Genomic DNA, 17,904 nt, shown 5'->3' with positions numbered 1-17,904 from the left:
ACTCCACCACTGCCCCCCTGGATGGGACATCAAAGGGACACAGTGGACATGCACCTCCCTGTGCCCTTGCGGATGCCACAACATGCAAGACATGGAGCCAGATCTGCTGCACAGCATCTTCATCCTCATGGGCCACATGCTGCACCTTATATTGCAGTCCTGCCAAGCTGCCTTCATGTTGCTCCAGAAGGACAAACCCCAGCATAGTCCACAACGATCCTGCAGCTGAGCATGCCCCCCAAACTCCTGGACCTCATGGAATGCTGCTTTTTACGATGTGAGATGAGCTTGGACTGGTGGTACCGCATTGTCCTGCAGGGATGGGATGAACAGCAGTGGCTGTGCAATTTCTGGATGTGGACGGCTGCCTTCCTGGAGCTCTGCAAATGGCTTGCCCCGACCATCAGGTTACAGGGCATCCACGTGAGACCTGCCATCCCTGTGCAGAAGTGTGTGGAGATTGCCCTATGGAAATAAGCTACATTGCATGGCTCAGTCAGCAACCAGTTACGTGTGGGGAAATCCACACTCAGAGTCATGCTCCTGAAGGCAGCCAAAGCCATCATCCACATGCTGCTATGGAGAGTCATCACTCTGAAAAATGTGGATGCTATCATGAACATTTTGCTGCCATTGGCTTCCCCGACTTCAGGGGGGTCCTGGACAGCACACATGTCCCCATCCTGATCTCTGCCCATCAAGCTGAGGACTACGTCTCTAAGAAAGGGGTACTTCTCCTTGGTGCTGTAAGTGCTGGTGCTGCAACCCCTTGTGGGTCACAAGTGATGCTTCATCAACACTGCATGGTCAGGAAAGGTTCCTGACACCTGCAGCCTCAAGAACTCTTGCCTCTTCTGAAGGATTCACGCTGTCACCTTTTTCTCCAACTGTACCATCAGGGTCAAGGAGGTGGACATGCCCATTGTTATCCTGGGTAACACAGCCTATCCCTTGTTTCCCTGTCTCACAAAGCCTATAAGGGCAGCCTAGACCTCAGCAAGGAGCAGTTCAACACAATGCTGAGCAGAGTCTGCATGGTGGTTGAATGTGCATTTGATTGTTTAAAAGGGTGGTGATCTGAACCAGTGTACCATCCCCTTCTTGGTGGATGCCTGTTGAGTGCTCCACAACATATGCAAGAGCAAGGGAGAGGTGTTCCTGCCAGGGTTGGGGGCTGAAGCTGAACATTGACCAGGTAGTACAAGCAGATGGACACCAGTGGTATCTGGAGAACATCTGGAGAGCACATCAAGGGGTTGTGCTCATCAGAGAGGCCATGAGGAAGGGTTTCATGCAAAGTCAGTTCTGAGACTCTCTTCTGTGCTGCTTTGCAAGGAGTCCCTGAATTCCTGTGTGTGCCTGTCATCCCCCACTCTTTCCTTCCCATCCCCTCCCTTCCCGTCTTCTGCTCCTCCCCCACAGAGCACATGTGGAACAAAAAGACTCTTTATTGGGAGGATGTACCAAGGGAAGGAATGGGGAGAGAACTTGGAATGTGGGAGGGGGCTCAGGGGTGGAGGTCAGGGAGTGGCGCCCTCCCCCTGGATGTTGGGAGACATCAGCTGCCCTAGGTATCCCAATGCACCATGTACTGGAGCCCCCAGTGTCTCCAGGGGGGCTCTAGGAGAGGAGGCCAAGGGGAGTGGGGAGGTGGCTGTTAGTCTGTTCCACACAAGCCACTAGGTGCTCCAGCAATGAGGTGTGAAGCACACAGAGCCTTGCTGGCGTGCTAGCTTGACCCTCGCAGCTGCGCTCTGCTCCCTGTTGGTGGCTCACTCCTGGCATTCCTTGAGCCCCATGACAGGGGACTCCAGTCAGGCTGTCTGCTTCCACATCAAGTCATCCCAGGTGCACTTCCATTTGCAGATCCCTTGCAGCAGGGTATATGGCATGGGAGGTGGCGGACTGCCAAGGTTGCAGGAGGCCCAACTGTGAAGGAAGGTTACAATGGCTGTCATCACAGGTGACCTTGGGTCATGGATGGCACTGCTGTGTGGTTCCATGAACCCAGGCTACGCAGGGGTGGCTTGCTGCGGGACAGTGTCCTGCCACCAAGGCAGTAATGGGGCAGGCCTCCGTACGAACCCTGCAGGAAGGACTGGGGGTTTCCTGTGTGAGAGCGTCAGGGAGCTGAGTGCTCTGGACTTGCGCTCCATGTGCAGACAGGTGGACAAGCTGTTACATGACCCTCAGGTCAGGTGGGGGGCAGCAGTGGAGTGTGCAGCCTCCTGCAGCCTCTTCAGGTCCTTCGGGTAAGGAAGCATGGGAGATGTCCTGGGAGGGGCAAACCAGTTCCAGGGTTAGGAGAACCTCTTGGTTGGTGGGCCTGGTTGGTCTGCCCTCCTCCTCCTCCTCTACCATCCCGTTCTCCTGCAGACTGATGGCAGAGGAGGCAACCGGTCCCCCTCCCAGGATGGCACTGAGCTGGTGGTAATAGCGGTCGATATGTGGTGTTGCCCCAGTGCATCCGCTCTGCTCTCTGGCCTTGTGGTAGACCTTGCACAGCTCATTGATTTTGAGCTGGCACTGCTCAAGGGTCTGGGCACGATCTTTGTTGGCCAGGCTGGTGGCAATCCTGCCACAGATGGCCAAATTGTGCCTCTTGGTGTGGAGATCCTGGAGGTTGGTCCTCTCCCCACAAGACCTTGATGAGATCCAGAATCTCTGCACCAGTCCAGACTGGGGACCTCCTGCATCCCTGGCCAGGGGCTGCCATTGGAACTGCAGAAGTGCTGGCAGCCACTGGGGGATTGGAGGCAGCACTGGGGTCTGGCATGTCAGCCTCGGGTGGTGGTGTCCCAAACAGGGCCCTCATGGCTGGCCATGTGCACTGAGCTCTTCTCCCTTTGAAGGTCTTATGTAGCTCCACAGGAGGAGGGGAGCAGTAGAGTTGCCTGGTGTGGCCGGAGCTGTCAGGGCTTCAGCTGTGAGAGGCCTCTGGAGGCCAGCTGACCCATGCACACTGTCCCTATTATGAAGTAACTCTTTCAGAACAGACGTTACCTCGCATGGAAAGCAGGAGTATTGATTTCAGAATAAGTAACCAGCTTATTAGTGTGGACATGAGGGCCTTATTTCAAAACTAAGCCCTAATGTAGGCCAGGCCTCAGTGACAACATTAACTACTGAGTGGCTATTGGCATGTCATATTACAGGAACAGAAGTCTCAGGAGCTGAGCCTGAGGTTTTTACACCAAAAAAATTCACATTTTTTTTCAATTTACAGCCTGTAGAGGAAGAAACTGTAAGTTACAACAGAGCGCTTGATCTGAACATGGCCTCCCATAGGGAACAGGGTGTCCTAGGTGAACTTGTGTTTTGGCGCCCCTCACCTCCATGGGCATAGCACCCCCCCAACGCCTCTGAACCCCAACAAGAGATCTCCACCCCGGATCCCTATGCCCAGCACCTTCCCATCCAGAGACCCCCCCCAATTTTCCTTTCACAGCCCTACCACAGCTGTCCAGTGCCCCGTATTTCTGAGGAAGTTTAACATCAAAAAATTAAGAATTCCTTGCACTGTATTTTAAAATTCTGCACATTTTATATGTCAAAAAATAAATAGGGAGGCTCCAGCATGAACTTGCCAAGCATAGACCACTGGCTGTGTGAAGGTGGGAGATCACCCTGCAGCCTTCCACCTCCCCTCCCCTCTGTGGATAGGAACTGGGCAGTGACCTATGTCTGGGTGAGTGGCAAAAGGCCAGAGGGACACATTTCACATGGTGGCTGGGATGTCAGCTATGGCCCCCCAAATCCATTTGAAAGAGCTGATTCCAATGGCTGAGTCCTCCCCTCATCCAGGCCCTTGCTGGCTACCTCTCTGGGTCATCACTTCCCACATGGCCCTTTGCTCTCTTGAAACAGGGCATTTCCCTCTCAGGTGGAAAAAGTGGAGGGGTGCCTGGGTTGTCCTTTAATAAGAAAAGGAACCGATTATTTTACTTGCAAATATGCTCTTTTAAAAGATCCGTCCTTTCCCAGCCTCACCCACCTCCTGTTTCCATCCCCTGCCTTTCAGGTCAGTTTCTCCCTTTTCTCTATTGTCACAAGTTTGAAGACTTCCCCAGTTTTACCACCTCCGTCTTTTTTTTTTTTATTTCTTCCTCTCCCGCTCCTGCCCCAACCACAGTGTTCACTCAATCTGCTACCACTTTTTAAAACCACAGCTGCCTTGTCCACCCAAGGATTTCATTAAAATGTTAGTTACCATGAGTCAGCTAAGAAAGTGGTGAAAAAACAGCTTGTTGCCTAGATAAAACAAGGCCTAGGTGTTTGCTCTAAAGCAGCTGCATGCATGGCTGGTCACTATTCCACTGTATTTCATTCTGTATAGGTTCTTATACCGTGCTCATTTGTTTACCCCAGTACCTGAGCATCTTCCAGTAATGCATTAGGCAACTGGAACTAACATCCATGACACGTTATTTGCTCTCTCTCACTTCTCTAACCAGGGGAAATTCTCAACGTAGAGAAGAGATGAATTATTCTCTTTTTTCCAAGTCTGGGCTGAAGCACAAAGTAGCTTACCTAGAAAAATGTTGTCAGTTTCCAGAGCTGTGAGCTGGGCACCTTTCACTAGTGCTAAACTCATACAAGAAACAGCACAAAGAGAACTTTGTATAAACATTTCCGGTACGTTTTGTTCTTTAAACAGCACAAATAGCTTGACATTGGAATGTTGCAAATGATAAAGCAATACGTGGTAAAGGCAGATGGAACTTTTAAAAAGGATTTTAAATCTTAAAGTTTAATTTTTTAAAAAAAGAAAAATATCTACAAGTATTTAAGATGTCTCCAGAATCTCAGCAATGTGTATATGATTAATCTATGTCTGCAGTCCCATGAATTTGTATTATGGTAACCCCGTCCTGTCTTTCCATCGCCCTGTTCATGGCTCTTACTTATGTCAAGCCGTAGGTTGGATGACTCAAGGCAGGGTAGAGAAATAAAACACCCAAACCTCACTTTTTCCATCTTTCCCTTCCATCTCTGCACCTCCCTTCCATTCAGACTTCAGTGCCCCGCCCAGCTCCTCACAGCCATCCACAGCCTGGTTCTATCTCCATCCTGGCCCTCTCCCTGAAGGCCTGTGCCTGGCTCTGCCCCCCCTGAGCTCTGCTCCTCTCCCTCTTCCCAGCCCCCTGGTATCTCCTCAACTCAGTTCCCAGGCTTGCCCAGTTCCCGCCCCCCTCCAGCCATCCTTGCTCACTCACATGGAGAAAAAGTTTTGTTCCTGGTCAGGGCCCCACCCCTTCCAGATACTGAGCAGGGCAGCCAGGAAGGGACTCCATTCTGCTCCAGATATTGGTGGGCTAGGCCATCACACCGCCAGTAATGGTCTTTGCTGCTCTGGGCTCATGGGTGGGGAGGCAGGGTGGAGCAGGAACCTTCACTCAGCTGGATGAAGAGTGAGTGGGTTGAAGGGAGGGGACAAGGAGAAGCCCAGTGGACCAGCGCTGGGGAGGGGCCTGGAAGGGAGGAATCTGCGCTGAAGGAAGCCAAGTGGTGGTGGAGGTGGTGGAATGTCCGTCCCTAGAGGTTTTTAAGTCCCGGCTTGACAAAGCTCTGGCTGGCATGATTTAGTTGGGATTGGTCCTGCTTTGATCAGGGTTTGGACTTGATGACCTCCTGAGGTGTCGTCCCACCCTATGATTCTAGAAGTCCTTCTACGGCTGCCAAGGGGAAGCTTGGCTGTGGTGCCCTGGGTATGGGCCCAGTTTGCCCTAAGGCTGGCCTTGTATCAGAATAATAATATCTAGCAATTCTATAATGCATATAGCCCACAGGAGAGAGATCATTATTCCCTTCCTGCATATGGGGAAACTGAGGCAGGGGAGAACTGTTTTGTCCAAGGCCACCTTGCCAGGCTTGCAATAGATTGTAGGTCTTTTGGATCCCAGACTAGTGCTCTGTCCAGGAGGGCACATTGCAGCTGCAAAGGCATTGCAAAAGTCACAGATGCCACAGTGAAATAGACCAGAGTTTCTCAGTCAGGGGTCTGAGCACCCTTGGGGGTCCACTGAGGTCTTCCAGGGGGTACATAACTCATCTAAATATTTGCCTAGTTTTACAACAGGCAACATAAAAACACCAGTAAAGTCAGTGCAATCTAAAAGTTCATTCAGCCAATGACTTGTTTCTACTGCTTCATATGCCTTATGCTGAACTATAAGTACAATATTTCTATTCCAAGTCATTCATTTGATAAGATGGTAGAAAGTCAGCAGGTTTTCAGCCGTAGTCTTTTGTGATATTTGGGCATGTTTTTTGTAAGTAAGTAGTTTTTAAGTGAGGTGTAATTTGGTGGTACACAAAACAAATCTTGACTCCTGAAAAGGGTACAACTATCCAGACCGGTTGAGTGGCACTTGTTTGAAGATCTCAGATTGTCTCTGGACTATGTGTCGCAACTGGTGGCAGACGTATCTTTAGGGGTAGGTGGGAGAAGCCTGGGTGTACTTAGGTGGGGAGGAGGTTTAGCTCAGTAGTTTGAGCTTTGGCCTGTTAAACCCAGGGTTGTGACTTCAATCCTTGAGGGAGTGATTTAAGGATCTAGAGCAAATAGGTTTAAAAAAAGGGGGGATGGTGCTTGGTTCTGCTAAGAAGGCAGAGGACAGGACTTGTTGACTTCCCAAGGTCCCCTCCAGCTCTATGAGATGTATGTCACCATCTGTTTGTTTACTTACATTGTTTATAAAAAGGGGTACTTTACTTTATTAAAAAAAAAAGGTTGAGTACCACTGAACTAGATGACCTTTTAACCCTTTCACTTTACCATTCAAAGCTGGGAGTGGCAGAAAGGGGACACTGCTTAGCTGCTGGGACTGGCAGGAGGAAGAGCTGAGAGCTGTGGGGAGGGGCTGCTGATTTCCAAGACGCATGTGATTTGAAGTGCTTTGCGTTGCTCTTCCTCACTATTAACAGGCACCCGTCCCTGTGGTAGGAACCTGGGTTTGCTACACTGCCAGCATGAAGGCTTTGCTACTCCTGGGGCTTTTCCTCCTGCCCCTGGCTGCTCATGGAAAGGTCTACGAAAGGTGCGAGCTGGCAAGAGCCATGAAAAGGCTTGGGCTGGATGGATACTGGGGCTACAGCCTGGGACACTGTAAGTCTGTTGCCTCAGAGATCTCCATGCGGTTCAGAGGGGCAGGGACAGGGGAGGAAAGGGTCTAAGTAGCCAGCGCCCAGTTTTCAAATGGAATGTCCAGTCAGAAACAGGCTGTGGCAATACCCAGTGAAAGGTACTGATCACAGACCAAACTGGCACGCACTGCAGGAGGTTGGATGGGAGATGCAGGGCGATCGGTCTGTTTCAGCTCTGCACAACCCAGGTCACCTCCTATCTGCAGACCAGCTGGTGGCCGCGTCCAAGTCAGTTTGTTGCTCCTGGCCCAGCCCTGGAGCAGAGGGAGCCCAGCCAGAGGACTGGTGAGGTGACTGAGACCAGTGACTGGGAGGTGAGAGAGAGAAGGAGAAGAGTCAGTGGGGCTGGGTTTTGGGGGAGGCCATGGGGCAAGGGTGGGACTTCAGGATCCAGTTTTCAGCAATAAGAAAGTCAGCATGTTTACCCTGCAAACAGTGGTGTTCCCTTCAAAGAGATAGACCCCATGTGGTGTTAATATTACAATCCAAACTTTTACAGGAAGAATGGTTTTTCTTAATGTGCCTGTTTAATAAGGATTGTGACTCTGATCGGATTAAATGGAAGCAAAACTGCCTGTGGGTACTTTGTATTGAATAGTCATTTGCACCTCTACAAACAGGTGATACAGGGCATTTAGAGCTTTATTTCTGTCACATCAACCTCTGAAGAGCTTTTATCATTGTAGAAAAACACATCATTCTGTGGCTATGTCTATATGGTGGCTGCCCATGTCTAAAAACGTGCCCATTGTCGCAAAATAGTTTTCGAGGTAACAGACACACTATTCTGGCATCCCTGCACACCTCGCTGCAGGAGGAGTGCAGGGATGCCTTGAAACAGGGCTATATTTGGGCCGTTTAGACAGTACCATGTTCTAAAATAGCCTAGTTAGAAATTGGCTCGAAATGTGCCCTGCAATCTGGATGGCACAAATTGTGTAGCTTGTTTCGAGGTTAGGCTGTCGTGTAGACACTGCCTGTGTGTACTTATTTTTTTTAATGGAATGTTCACAGGGGTGTGCACAGCAAGATTTGAGAGCAGCTTTAACACAAGTGCCATCAACTACAACCCGGGTGACCGAAGCACTGATTATGGGATTTTACAAATCAACAGTCGCTGGTGGTGCAATGATGGCAGGACCCCGAGAGCCAAGAACGCGTGTAGAATCCAGTGTCGGGGTAGGGATAACAGAAGGTTCCTGTCGGTAACACTGTGATGGGCTAATTCTGCCTTTTGGCACAAGGCTACAGCATCGCAAAGTTACAACTGCAGCCAGGTTTTGCCCTATATTCAAAAACCAACCCGCTAAGTCTACAGATAGAAGGGCTGGGTTGCAGTGTGTGGAAGTGTATGTGTGCCCTAAAAGGGGGGTTCCTGAAGGATTTTTCTGAGATAAACTGTTTCTCAGCCTGTCCCTTTTTTTGGTTTCTTTAGTAACAAACAATTCTCTTTTGGAGAAACATTTCTGACTTACCCATTATGTGGATCCGAGAGCCCTTAATTTGGTTGTGAGAGGATAAAAACCACTGCTGTGCGGAAGGCCAGCACAAATGCCAGTTTTCAACCAGACTTCATGTTAAACGTTCCAATTTAACAAGACACAATCGACTTGAAAGCTAATACATTTTAAAAAAGAATTAAAAGTGGTTTTACGTACTGCAACATCCCCTCATTCCCCCAGCTGTTTTTTTTATTTTTACAATTACTTTTTTTTGTTTTTGGACTTGTCTCTTCTTTGTGTAACTAACCCACACAAACAAAGATGATGGGGAAAATACCAAATAATATTCTTTTCTAATTTCTTTCCATTTCTTGTGGCTCATAGGTGCTACCTGTAATAATAGTTGGTTTAAAGTGTTCAGATCTGCGTGTGATATTGATGCAGATGGTGTGGGATCTCTTCATAGTTCTAGAAGACATTTGCTTTGAAATAAGATCATTGTACAGAATTCTGCAAAGAAAATCTAATAGAAACAGACAGCAAGGATCAATTTCTGGATCAATCGCCATACTGAGTCAGACCAGTGGTCCTTCTAATCCAGTACAATGTCTCTAGTAGTTGATTTGCACCCTGGGGGAATTCTGCTCCAAAAATTAAAAATTCTGCACTATTCCGTGTATATTATTTGTCAGAATAACACAATATAATTACACCTCTTTCAATTATTTTGGTAATTTATTTCAAAGTGCCTGTCGCCGAGTAGGCTTACAACAATATGGACAGCAAAAAAGTATCAGGAAGTTTTTGGTTTTTTTTTACAAATAGAGTCCTTAGTCAGCATATTAATACAGAAGTGAGTAATAATTCATTTAAACTGCAGTGCTGGTTTTCCTGTCCCTCAGCAGCAGTGTTAAAGTGACTTGGGGGGAGTCAGGGGTAATGCAGGAGCTCAGAGAGAGGAAAGTAATTGTTGGGAAAGAACCTGGATTTGAACTGGTGAGGCTGTTGGGTGTGGGAAGGAAAAGAGTGGAGCAGGATTTTGGAGGGAGGGGAGGAATCGTTAGCGAGTTTCCCCCTGTAGAGCTTGCCTGACCCCAGCCTCTCCCATTTAGCCAGTCACATCTTCCCCTGTCAACATGTATCCATCCACCCACATTCAGCCAGCCCCTCCTCCACCTCCACATGGCCCTATGCCCACTGCCTCCCTCATCTGTCTGTGCCCCGTTCAGCGACCTATTCCCAGTGTAGCCCTGCATGCCTTCTTCTTGGCTCCCTGTGTATCTCTGCACCCCTTCAGCCAGCCCCCTCTGCCCATCCCCATGAGGCTGTACACCCACTGCCATGTCCCCATCTGGCTCTGGCTCTCTCTCCACCTGGGGCCCGGCACCTTCATTCCCATTCAGCCCCTGCCCCAGTCTCTGCCATCCCTTAACAGCCCCATGCAGCCGCTCTCCCCATATCCCGTGTCTCCTGACCTGGCCCAACCGGTGCTGTGAAGAAGGCGCTAGAGGTGCTCTCTCTCTCTTCCATTCTTGGCTAGTCTGTAGAGGCTGCCTTAAAAAAAAACCCAGATTAGTAAATAATAAAAACTAAAATTTATTTTCAGCATCCATTTTAAGATGACATTCAAAATAATGAAGAGAAAAATGTTTTCCACCCTCATATCAGTATCTTTCTTTTTCAGCTTTACTGACAGACAACATTACACCGAGTGTAAATTGTGCAAAGAGAATTGTTCGCGATCCCAATGGCATGGGTGCATGGTACGTTGAAAACTTTTACAAGAACTGAGAGTGACATATTTGCAAGTTTGCATAGGGACGGGCTTGCTGAAAGAGAGAAACGACAATTAGCTTTTGAATCAGCAGGCTTGTATGGACGTAACAAGGATTTTGGTCGTATGTGCCTGCTTGTTCATTAACGTAAGTGAACTCAGAATTTGTAAAGAAAAGGTTTAGAGAGCAAAACATTTATGGACACTGAGGATGCTCAGTTATAGCTATGAACTGCTCTAAGGCCTCTTGGAGCTTTATAACAGCAGTGGAGACAGAATCTAGATCTTCTTCCTCCCAAACTCCCACCGCTTTGACTGAAAAAGACTCTTTATTAGTTATCAAAGGTACAGGGCACTGGTGGGTAACCTGTGGCCTGAGGGCTACATGCGGCCCATTGCAGTTCTCTGCATGGCCCACAAGATATGTTGTTTCTTATTGCCCATGGACAGGATTGCCAGATTCCTCTGGTTTTCGTCCACATATATTTTTTCCTGCCTGTATTACAAAAGTGACCTGCACTTAAAGAAAGGCCACGTGAAGAGAGGTGATTTCACACAACAATGCGAGAACCATGCACTCCTTCTTCCTTCACTCAAAGAGCTGCTACAGTTCATTCAGCCCACCCCACAAATTGTAGGGGCACAAGCACAGTTTGCAGGAAATGGTCTGGGTCAGGGGTCGGCAACCAAAACAGCAAGAAGAGCCATTTTTTTCTAATTCAGTAAAAAAATCAGTCATTCAAGAGCTGCAATGCCTGTGAATATGGGATGTTCCTTAATAACATCAAACCATGACATTTGTAACCCCTCTTTTGAGAACAGTGCACACACAGTGATTTGCAATGGGATCCATGTTTACTGCAGGACAGTCGCAAACTTTTTGCATACTCTCTCGAGGTTGCATTTTTTTGTTTCTGGCAAATTTCTCATTGCACATGAGCCATAAAGGGAGCCCAGCTCAACAGGATATAAATGTGAAGGATTGGGTCCATTCGGTTTGAAATTCTCTGTTTCCATCTTCGATTTTCCTCTGGTTTGAAGCCATTCCAATCCCACTTTAATTATGCCAGTTTCGCTGCACGTTTAATTTCCATTTTCTTTCTTAAAATGCGTGTTGCCCTTCACAGCAGGAATGCCGCAAGCCTCCCTTTCCTTGTCTAAATCGAGACTTTATTAGCAACATGATCAAAACACAGATACAATATCATATCCCACAATGGACTGCACATGTTAAAGGGGGAGTTATCTAACGTTTTGAGATCACATATGGTTGGCTATTTAGATATGAGCAGTTCATTGTTGGGCTTTTAGACGTTCACCAATTATCAAAAATAATCAGCGGGTTGGTTTTTTTGGTTTTGGTTTTGATTTACTTTGCAAAGATAGTGTTGGGAGCCACAAAGAAGTCCTTAAAGAGCTGCATATGGCTCCAGAGCTGCAAGTTGCAGACCCCCAGTCTGGGTTATGACCATCTTGCATCCCAGTGACATGAAGGAAGGCCACTCATGTGGCCCACTCCCTAGCCAAGGTTACCGCTCACTGACATAGAGTCTATGACATACAGTTGAGTGGTGTTGGTTCCATCTAGTACAGGACACTGGCACAGTGAGTGGGAGCCTTTGCCATCTGCTATAAGCAACTGTCAGGGTGCCCTGTGCAGATTCACAACAGAGCTGCTTCTGGGGTTTGGTTTTTCTAATGTGATGTAAGATAGCACAAAGTTTGGTCTCAGCCTACCCTATAGACCTGGCTGACCTGACAGCTCTTGGCTCAGGGCTGCTCAGCAAACCCCTTAACTCCTCATGTCCTCAGACCCAAGATTCCCCTGTTTGAGGTTGGCTCTGAAGTTTGCTTCCTTCCTTCTAATTCCCTCCAGATATGCTACTGCTGGCAGGTGACAGGGGACCAGCTTTAGCAGCTGTCTTCAAGACAGACAACGATCCTCCTCCTGCCCAGGTTCAGTGGGGCGCTTGCCCGCTACATCACAAGCACACACAGTGTTCTGCATAGGGAAATGTGTTTGCAGAGTGTCTGAGAGTCCCAGGAGTTCAAATCCCACTTCAAGCACCAGCGGAACAAATCCAGAACCCCCCTCTGGACTTCAGGATTATGTCTATGCTACACACCAGAGCCACTTCACGGGGCAGTGGAGCTGGAATTTAAATTGCCTTTCTCTAATTTAGCAGCTTAGCCCCCTTCAGCTGGAGCTCACCAGGACTCTGTGTGAGTTCTGTTTAGCAGGGTAGAATCAATGCACAAAACTGAACAAGTGAAATTCCATCCGGTTGAAAACAATGTCACAGGCTCCAGCTTCCAATTTTCCCTTGGGGGGCCCAAAGCCCACTCAGCTTCAGGACCTGCTCCCACTCCACCCCTAGCCCCACCCTGCCTCTTCCCAACCCTTCTTCACCCTCAGCCTGCCACCATTCTAGCCCTTACCCCATGGCTTCCCCCTGGACACCTCTTCCCACTCCTGCTCTGCCTCCATGCCCACCCTTCCCTGCTTCTGTCTGCTTCCCCCCACCCCCAACCGTGTCCTGTCCCTGCTCCGCTCCCTCCCACTGCCTCCTACATGCAGCAGAACAGCTGATCTGCAGCAGGCTGGGGGTGCTGAGAGGGAAGGGGAGAAGCTGGTTGGCAGGGGCACAGGTGGATGTGAGGCACCAGAAGGAGGGGGGAGCTGCTATTTTTTTCCCCACAGATGCTCCAAAGCCCCCAGAGTTGGTGCCTGTGACCAGTGTCACAAACACAGTCAGTTTCTGTGGCAGGAACCCCAATTGGCAAGTGGGCCTTTTGACAACCAACTGGGAATCTTTTAGTTCCAGGATGCAGCTGGGCCATTCAGCTGAGGCAGGTGCTCTGCTGCGACTGGGCTAGTAGCAGATTGCTTGTACTGTAGTAGCTTGGCTGGCCGCAGGAAAGTTCAATGTACATAAAGGTAAAGTGGCTGCATTTTTTCTTGGGGGCAAAGAGAGGGACACAGCACTAATTGGTGAATTTGCCACTGTCAACTAACATGATTTTTAACTCCTGCAGGGTGGCGTGGACAAAGAACTGCAAAGGACGAGACGTCTCCCCCTGGATCAGAGGTTGCGGGGTATAAAGCATTTTCCCAGCTTGGTTCCTTTACAAATATGGAGCTTTTCACCCAGAGCAAATGATTCCCTTTGCTTGCTTCACTTTTTACAGTTGATTTTGTTCAAAATTTAAAAAAAAAAAAAATCAGGAGAAGAGTTTACAGGGAAACCGATTGGTGAAAGGCAAATGTTTTATTCTTTGCTATGAATCTTTCCATGTGACCGGCTTATTTTATTCTACGCACTTCAAAATATCTTTTATTTTCTCTATATTCTGTATACACATAAGAATAAGCCGGTCCAATTTTTACTGTGAGATCCTGCTAGTACTTCATTCTACTCATTAATAGTATTATGCCATCTTGCTTGAGTGCTCATGTTCATTATAATGAATAAAATTGCTCAGTTTGTGCATAGCTTTGTGATTATTGGTTAATATAAAAGAGAAACTGAACATGAGATTATGAACTTGGGTCCAAGTACTGAAACAAATTCAGGCTCCTAATTTCCATGAATGTTAGTTGACTGGACTCTAAGAGCCCCAAATACCTCTGAAGGGGACAGGCTGGTACTATGATATAAAGATTCTGAGAGAAACACATAATTATGTGGACCTACATGTTTTATCTTGACTATAATAGCTCATAAAGAACAGCTGCTGAGTTGCACTCTGTTATATATAATCACTAGAAGGTTTACTCGGCATTGCTCAGGTCCTTAACTCAATGTTTATTTTCTGGAAAATAAAAGGGTGGGGATGGGGATGCGGACGGTGTTCGGTGTGCAGGCTGCCCCAGGGAGACAGGACTTCCCCAGCCATCTCCAACAGCAGCAGCTTGTAGCCCAGTGAGAAGTGCGTCTCCACAGCTGGGGTAAGGGTGCATGTTCCCCAGCTGTGGTGGGTCCAGGTTTGTCTGTCCCCTGTGCTCCCCAGCCAGAGTGAGGAATGCAGCAAACTGTGTGCTCCCCCCTGGTGGAACGGCCAGCAAAGCTCCCATATGAATGTGGGGTGCGGCGGTGGGGGGCAGCTTTGCCCATAACACTCTCCCTAAAGGGCACCTAAAGGACACAGACCTGCCGCTGTCCCTCGGAAACTCTGTATGATTTTAGGAGAAGCAGGCACATCCCATCTCCCTGGCATGACCAAACCCTTACGTTGCTTTTGGTGATGATGGAAGGAAACTGCATACTGATTTCAGTGGTTCTAGCTCTTACCGTTTAACAGGAGTTCTTGAACAAATCAACAGACAAATTCTCTCAAGTATATAGTAGATGTTCCAAAAAACATAAATGTGGGTTTAAAAAAAAATCTGCTGAAGTTCTTAATCAAATATGCAGGTAATTCTCAGCACATCATGTGCACCTCCTAAGTACTTACAAGCAAAGGAATGTATCGTTAACAGGCCTGGACCTCTTACACGGCCCACAGAAGAAACACAGACACTGATCTTTGTTTAACAAGGTATTTAAGAATATGAGTCATCCACCGAAGTCAGGGGGTTGAGGGGAAGTTCACCTAGCACTCCTGCATACCCCAGCCAACTGCTATGGAAACTCTTACCAGCAAGTATCAGAGAGGTAGCCGTGTTAGTCTGTATCTTGAAGAACTATGAGAAGTCCCGTGGCACCTTACAGACTAACAGATATTTTGGAGCATAAGCTTTCATGGGCAAAGACCCACTTCGTTTGCCCACGAAAGCTGATGCTCCAACATATCTGTTAGTCTATAAGGTGTCACAGGAATTCTCGTTGTTACTAGCAAGCAGCTCTCCACTGGCTCATACCAAGCAAGAGAATTCTGGGAGCCGACAGACAAGAGCTGCTGGGGCTTGCCATTAGTGTGCGCCCCAGGGAGATGGAGGATATCTTTGGAGGGTAGGTACACAGCGAGGGCAGTCTAGGAATTAGAACAGGGATACCAGACAAGAATCCAGCTGGTCAGTGTGTTGTGGTGGGATCCCTGCTGACCCGGGAGTGGAACCCTCTGCCCCTGTTAAAGTCCTGATCTGGGACCTGGGGGAAGTGGGTGAGCCAATGTCCCCCATCCTCTGCTGCCAGCCACATCTTTGGGAGGCAACCTCCACACCTCAGGCCAAGAGGCTGCCTTTGTCTGCCCTCGCCTTGACCAGGACCTCAAGCACCATATCACTTGCAGCGCTATGCTGCCCAGAGGACCAGAGCCCCTAGACAGCTAGCTGACCCACCCGGCCTCAGGCCCTGAGCCTCAGATGACAACTTGCCACCTTGACAGCCAATTCTCCTTTGAGTTAGTCTTGTCAGAAATGCAGGAGCCAGCAGGCCTGACCTCCCTTTAAGACTGATGGGAAGAGACAGCTGCAACCTCCTACACTTCTGACCAGCCCCATTGATTACAATGGCAGTTAGGCTCTTAAATACCATACAGGATCTGGGCCTAGGACTCCTGAATCTCTAGTACAGCAGATATAGAAGAAAATGTGAAAGTGGGAAAGATCTTGTGGCTCCAAAAGTGTGTTGAAAGATTTCCTTCTTTCCCCATTACAGAAAAACCTGTTATGTATAATGGAAACCATAACAGACCTGCTATTACCCTGGCACAAATGGCACATTTATTAATACACAAAAGTTTGGCAAACATCTGCAGTGCTCTGTTGAAACACAACGGTTGGCAGATGAGTGAGGAAATGAAACAGCGTCTGTTTTTCTTTCTTTCTTGGCAAGCCATCAGAAATACTAGTCTGGGATATCCAGGAGGGCTTTCTTCATACTGTTGCTTCAGCCTTGCCTATGTTTGCACAATTCTCCTCAGTAAGACGAAACTCAAACTGTAGAGTTCTGGAGCGGGATCAGCCATACACTGCATGTGTCATAAGGTACAAATCTAGGTCTGGAGGTTAAGGCCATCTCGAGGCTGGCAGCGGTAAAGCGCTGGCAGTTACAAGGCCACTTACAGAGCTTAGCGGTGCAACCGCTACTGGGTGTTCACGCTGGGCAGCCTGAGCAAGGGCGTGACCACACATGTGGCGGTTGCAGTGGGTTTTGGAGCAGTGCACCCTGGGCAGCTATCCCACTGAGCACCTCTTCCTCTCTTGCATTTGTGGAAAGGCAGAGGGATAGCATGGGGGTGGGGATCCTGGGTAGTGTCCTCCCTCATACCCTGTCGTGTATTGCTTTGCATCTCTGCTGCCCCTGCACTCTCTGGTATTTGGCCCCATCTTTCAATGACGTCCCTGCTGCACGCTCTCCTTCTTCAGTCTGTGGGACTGGATCCCCAGCTGTTGATGAACATGCTGATAGGTCTCACTAATGTGTCACAAATGGGAGCTGAGTTATGCCTTAAGCTGCACAGTGACAACGAGGAAGCCGCACAGCATTCATACGACATGACATTTGTTGTGTCATTCACAGAGGTGCCAACCCCTGTGGAACACCAGCTTTGGGCTTGTGAACCAAGCACTGAGTGGTGCGCTCACATCGTCTTGCAAGCCTGAGACAGCGAGCAGGGGCTGCAGAACTTTTGGCTGGGGAAGGCCACCCTCCTGGGACTGTGTGATAAGCTCACCCCCGCCCTGCGGCACTAGAACATGCAAATGAGAGCCGCCCTGACAGGGGAGAAATGAGTGGTGATCACACTGGGGAAGCTGGCTACTCCAGACAGCTTTTGCTCAGTTGCTGGTCAGGGGAAGTTGATTGTTGGACATGTGCTGATGGAAGTGTGCAGGGCCGTCAATCACACCCTGCTGTGAAAGACCATGGCTCTGGGCACAGTGAAATTGTGGATAGCTTTGCATGGGTGGGTTTCTCTACCTGCAGTGGTGGGGTAGATGGCATGCATATTCCAGCTGTGGCACCAGACCATCTGGCCTCCAAGTCTGAACCACGGGGGCGTATTTTGCCATGGATCTGCAGGTGCTGTGGATCACTGTGGGCATTACATAGCCATTAACACTGGGTGAGCTGGAAAGATGTTCTGTTTGTTCTGGAAGCTGCAAGTGGGTATATTTTCCCCAGACCAGAAGCTCACTGTGGGGAAAGTGGAAATGTCCAGTGTCATTCTTGGAGACCCTGCCTACTCCTCAATTCTATGGCTAATGAAGCCAAACACAGAGAACCTTGACAGCAGGAAGGAGCTGTTCCATAACAGGCTGAGTAGGTGCTATATGACTGGGGCGTGTGTTTTGAAAGCCTTCTGGAATTGTTTGTACAGGAAGCTGGGTGCGGCTGATGATAACAACCTTATGGTTATTGCCACGTACTGTATTCACCATAATATTTGTGATGGGATTCGTGAAAGCTTCAGTCAGGGCTGGACCGTTGAGGCTCAGTGTCTGGAAGCCAAGTCTGAACAGTCTGAGACCAGAGCTAGTAGAGGAGCACATTGTGGGGCTGTAAGGACTGCAGATTCCTCCAGGCACCAATTTGATGATGAAAGTCAGTAAAAATTGTTACCACGCAGGAGAATGCAGTGGATGCATTTCTAGGGGGG

At 48.6% G+C, this 17,904-nt stretch overlaps 1 protein-coding gene across 1 annotated transcript; it reads left to right on the top strand.

Annotated features, from left to right (window-relative positions):
- The first annotated feature begins 6,405 nt into the window (after window positions 1-6,405).
- On the top strand, window positions 6,406-13,853 carry LOC142022859 (lysozyme C). Its single transcript, XM_075013128.1, has 5 exons — window positions 6,406-6,437; window positions 6,928-7,108; window positions 8,161-8,325; window positions 10,273-10,351; window positions 13,399-13,853. The coding sequence occupies exons 2-5, from the start codon at window positions 6,973-6,975 to the stop codon at window positions 13,463-13,465; spliced, it is 447 nt and encodes a 148-aa protein (XP_074869229.1). The 5' UTR covers window positions 6,406-6,437; window positions 6,928-6,972; the 3' UTR covers window positions 13,466-13,853.
- Window positions 13,854-17,904: the final 4,051 nt, after the last annotated feature.

This window comes from Carettochelys insculpta, chromosome 1 (genome assembly GCF_033958435.1).
Source record: "Carettochelys insculpta isolate YL-2023 chromosome 1, ASM3395843v1, whole genome shotgun sequence".
Taxonomy (NCBI): domain Eukaryota; kingdom Metazoa; phylum Chordata; order Testudines; family Carettochelyidae; genus Carettochelys; species Carettochelys insculpta.
Note: the sequence above shows the minus strand (reverse complement) of the source record. Positions and strands in the feature narration are given on the sequence as shown.

What these genes read in the sequence shown, in the direction of transcription:
- LOC142022859 (XM_075013128.1), top strand. Translation starts at nt 6,973, where the DNA reads ATGAAGGCTTTGCTACTCCTGGGGCTTTTCCTCCTGCCCCTGGCTGCT. An exon ending in GGGCTACAGCCTGGGACACT is followed by an intron (nt 7,109 to 8,160) that starts GTAAGTCTGTTG and finishes GAATGTTCACAG; the next exon opens with GGGTGTGCACAGCAAGATTT. An exon ending in CCCAATGGCATGGGTGCATG is followed by an intron (nt 10,352 to 13,398) that starts GTACGTTGAAAA and finishes TAACTCCTGCAG; the next exon opens with GGTGGCGTGGACAAAGAACT.